General features: G+C 53.9%; 1 protein-coding gene across 1 annotated transcript; it reads left to right on the top strand.

Moving 5' to 3' along the window:
* Positions 1–898: 898 nt before the first annotated feature.
* On the top strand, positions 899–3,988 carry MONBRDRAFT_30271 (uncharacterized protein; the record flags this gene model as incomplete). The annotated part of the gene is made up of 14 exons (XM_001750742.1): positions 899–988; positions 1,102–1,162; positions 1,488–1,537; positions 1,633–1,752; positions 1,856–2,020; positions 2,134–2,352; positions 2,448–2,507; positions 2,636–2,761; positions 2,901–3,018; positions 3,096–3,176; positions 3,282–3,374; positions 3,481–3,595; positions 3,749–3,798; positions 3,879–3,988. 14 exons carry the CDS (start codon positions 899–901, stop codon positions 3,986–3,988), a joined length of 1,458 nt encoding a protein of 485 aa, XP_001750794.1.
* Positions 3,989–4,189: the final 201 nt, after the last annotated feature.

Here is a 4,189-nt window from a genome sequence, read left to right as displayed (position 1 = left end):
TGTGTGTGTTCAGCATGGGACGATGACATCCAACACACCGCGCATCCAACGTGTTCAAGCATGTGGTGAATGTGTCTGACAACGTGCCACTGTGCAACATTAAGAGGAAAGAGAAGAGAGGAGGAAAAATGCGGCAAAGGTAAGCCGATGCCTTCGGCAATGACATCAGGTAGCGACTGGCTTACCTAAGGAGAAGAGAGAGAGAGAGAGAGAGTTGTTGAAGCAGTCGATGAAAGCGTGTAAAATGCCACACCAACGACGACTGCTAGATCTTAAAGCGCAATCGCTCAGTGATTTTCTTCAAACACTCCTTGCAACCTGATCACCCCCTCTAAAATAACATAATCTGACAATTTGGCCAGCAACGCCGACCGAAACCGGTCAGTGGGACCTCACGCCCCTGCCGGTTGCTGGTCTTGGCCGCCTCTGTGTGTGTGTGTGTGTGTGTGTGTGTGTGTGTGTGTGTGTGTGTGTGTGTGTGTGTGTGTGTGTGTGTGTGTGTGTGTGTGTGTGTGGGCCCCTCTCTCGACTTGATTCGAACCGGAATTCAACCTCGCCTCGAACGCTCTACCATTGGTCTAGTTTTGGCTCCTGCCCTGCAAGTTTTGGATTTGGGTGTGCGTCTTGACTGACGTGGACGGCCGCTGCATTCGCGTCTCGTCGACATCACGTCGTGGAGGAGCCCGAGCTTGCGTTGTCACAAGCGCTTCCTTGCATCGCACCCGGCAGCATGGCCGTCGCACCCGACCAAAAAAAGCAGCGCTACGATCGGCAGCTTCGGTAGGCCCCGCCCCGGTTATGAACGCTTGAACATCAAAGTGACGTACTCACTGTCGTGCGCCTGTCGCTGTGCCACCACTCGCCCCGCTGGCGTTGTTTCAAAGCCTCTGGGGCGACCATGGCCAAGAAGCCTTGGAGCGCGCTTCCATTTGCCTCATCAATGCCTCAGCGCTGGGCACCGAGCTTCTCAAGAATCTTGTCCTTCCAGGTATGCTCTTGTCCAGCCATCTCGACAGATGATCAAGGGCTGATACAACGCTGTCACCTCTGGCCCATGCAGCTATACTAACCTCACCCACACACCCGTACCACCTTGATCAGGCATTGGCTCCTTCACCATCCTGGACCCAGCAACGGTACAATCTTCAGACCTCGGATCCAAGTACGTCCCACAGGCATGCGGCCCTCACTTTTTTCATGCAGAGTCAAGTACAACCGACCAAAGGGATGGTTGGAAGGCCAGATTCCCCCCATCCCCCTCACCTTCATCTTGGCTACTCGTTGTACGCCTCCCCTTGCCTCCTTTCCTCTGTGGACTGCTTCACCTTGCAGCTTCTTTTTTACCGAGGAGGACATTGGCAAGGTGGACCCTCGCAACGACCCCTCTTGACCTTGACTTTGCTTGATCCCCGTCCACATTTGCTTTTAGCTCATCGCGGCTTGCCTATGGTGCTCTGCGTCTCAGAACCGTGGGGCTGCTGCGGCAGCCCTTATTGGCGAACTGAACCGCGAAGTGCGCGGAAATCATCGCGAAGAAGTGAGCTTGGTACCCTTGGCTCCATTCTTTGCCACAACATCCCCAGCCTCACTCCAGTGGCCGGGCTTCTCCATTGCCCTGCCCCCCCTTCACAGAGCGTTGAACACTTGGTTGACAATGATCCCGACTTTTTTCGGGCCTTTTCCGTGGTTGTGGCCACTCAAATGCCTTTTGCCCAACTGGCCTCACTCGCCCGGCTGCTGTGGAAGCTCAAGGTTCGGCTGCGTCCGCCCAACGCCCTCCTCCTCCTCCTCCTCCTCACTCAGTGCCAATTCTCCGTAACCAACTCTCACTCTCTTGTTTTCTGTGGGTGGCCAGATCCCCTTGCTGGTTGGGCGGGTGTACGGTCTGTTTGGATACCTACGACTGGCCGTGCCTGAGCACACCGTGATCGAGTCCCACCCAGACGATGCTTTACATGACCTGCGTCTGCTGCACCCCTTTCCCGCACTGGCCTCCTTTGCCAAGTCCATCGACCTCGAGGTACGCACTCCATGGCTTCCCTATCCATTCTCTTGCCAATTGGACAAGTCGTAGTCCTGCAGAATTCACCCAACTAAGCCACTTGACACGCGCAGGCCTTGGACTTGCAGCAGCATTCGCATGTTCCCTACCCCATCCTCATCTTAAAGTGTCTCCAGCAGTGGCAGGCCGACCATGAGGGAGCACTGCCCAGTTCCTATGCCCAACGCAAAGAAGTCAAGGCGCTTCTGGAACAAGCGCGACGACAACGCGCAGATGGACTTGGTCCCGAATCACAGACCAATTTTGACGAAGCCATCCAAGCCTGCAACACGGCACTCCTTCCCAGCGACGTTCGTGTCTCGATGAGCAATGCACATCAAATCAGCCAAGTCTTGACAGGACGGCCCGGTCCTCACCCTCTGGCCTCACAAACCTCACCACGTAGATTCCCTCGGACGTGGCTGCCATCATGGATCACCCAGCAGCGTCCACCTGTGACACGACGGTTCGTTCTGCCTGACAGGGTTTATGCATCCCATGAAGGCTCTCCCAAGCCTTTCATCCTGCCAAGTCTATTTGTGTGAGGTCCTCGCGCCACCAGGCTAACCTACGACCTTTTGGCCTGCTGCATAGACGTCAACATTTTGGATCTTGGTGCGTGCTTTGAAGCGTTTCGTCAACACACATGGTTCCTTGCCGCTACGAGGCTCTCTTCCCGATATTGAGACCGACACAGCCTCATACGTGCGCTTGCAAGAGGTGAGCAAGCGTCGTGTTGTTACTGAGTGGGCCGATTCGTCGATAGTTGAGCTTTGCACTTGAGCTATGATTCTGCTTGGGAAGCTGCGGTCTGTGAGAGGCATTTTGCTTGACAGCGTGACATGGGCGTTGGTTGTAGGCCTACAAGGCCCAAGCTGAGGCCGATAGGATAGAGATTGCAAATTACGTGGCCGAGGATCTCAAGATGGTGGGCCGGCCAACCACGGCCGTTCCTGAGGACACCATCAAGCTCTTTTGTACGTCAGGGTAGCCCTTCTTCTTAGAAAAGTCGGCCAACATTGGCTAGGTTAATGTGATTGTTATACATCAATAGGCAAAAATGCAGCCTTTCTGGCCGCCCTGACTTGTCGTTCACTGGAAGATGAAGCCCAAGCGCCCGAATCAAGCTTGCTCGGTATGCGCCTGTCGCGGCGACGCCCGGCAAGCGCAAGCGCAAGCTGTTGTGCGGAAAGTCCACATTGGTCACACACCTTCTTGCTCACCCTGCCATCTTTGATAGATCGTCAATTGGAGGAGCCCGATAATCATGCATTGTTCTACGTCTCGCTGCTGGCAGCAGATGACTTTTACTTTGGTCATGGCGCTTATCCGGGTATGCTGCTAGCAAAAAAACAACCCGCCTCCTTTTTGCTCCATCATGGCTCATTGCAAGATTGCTCACCCTGTCTGTGTCACTTGATGATTGCTTTTGAAATCAGGGACTCTGGCTTCGGATTTTACAGACGATATCTTGGATCTGACCAACAGTGCACAGGGAGTCCTCACGCGGCTGGGTCTCTCCGCCACTGTCAAGGATGACTTTATTCACGAGTTGTGAGTGGCTATGCTTCAGCTTCTTCTTTTTTTTTTTTTCTTCCCCTCCCCCTTTCTCGGCGTCTGCCTTTGTCGCTTTCAGTCGTTGGGGATGCTTGTGCAAAGCAAATCTGCGTCGCCTTTTCTAATGACTGTATTTCCATGTGGAACCAGCTGCCGTTATGGTGCTGCAGAGCTACACACGATCAGCGCCTACCTGGGTGGTGAGTGACGCACCCTTGATCTTGTGTGTCTTCTTCCTGACTATCGTCTCACAGAAAGGACCTCTGTGACTTCACGACAGGCATTGCCGCCCAAGAGGTCATCAAGTTGGTGACGCACCAATACGTGCCATTCAATAACACGCTCCTGTACGACGGCATGACCGGCCAGACGCGCTGCTACGTTCTGTAGCGAGTTGACACCCATAGCAGCAAGTCCATGTTGTGTCCTTTTTTTTGTATTTTTGAGAGAGGAAGCATGCACATGGGCTTGATCGTGTGTTTGGTGTGATCAATGTCAGCAAAACCAACTGGTAGCGCGTCGTCGTCATAAAGTGGGCGTTTTATTTCCCCACAAATTCACATGCACTCTGCACTGTGTGACTGTGTGTGA

Source organism: Monosiga brevicollis, genomic scaffold (genome assembly GCF_000002865.3).
Source record: "Monosiga brevicollis MX1 MONBRscaffold_47 genomic scaffold, whole genome shotgun sequence".
In the NCBI taxonomy this organism is placed as follows: domain Eukaryota; class Choanoflagellata; order Craspedida; family Salpingoecidae; genus Monosiga; species Monosiga brevicollis.
The sequence above is the reverse complement of the archived record's forward strand: the minus strand, read 5'-3'. Positions and strand labels throughout refer to the sequence as shown.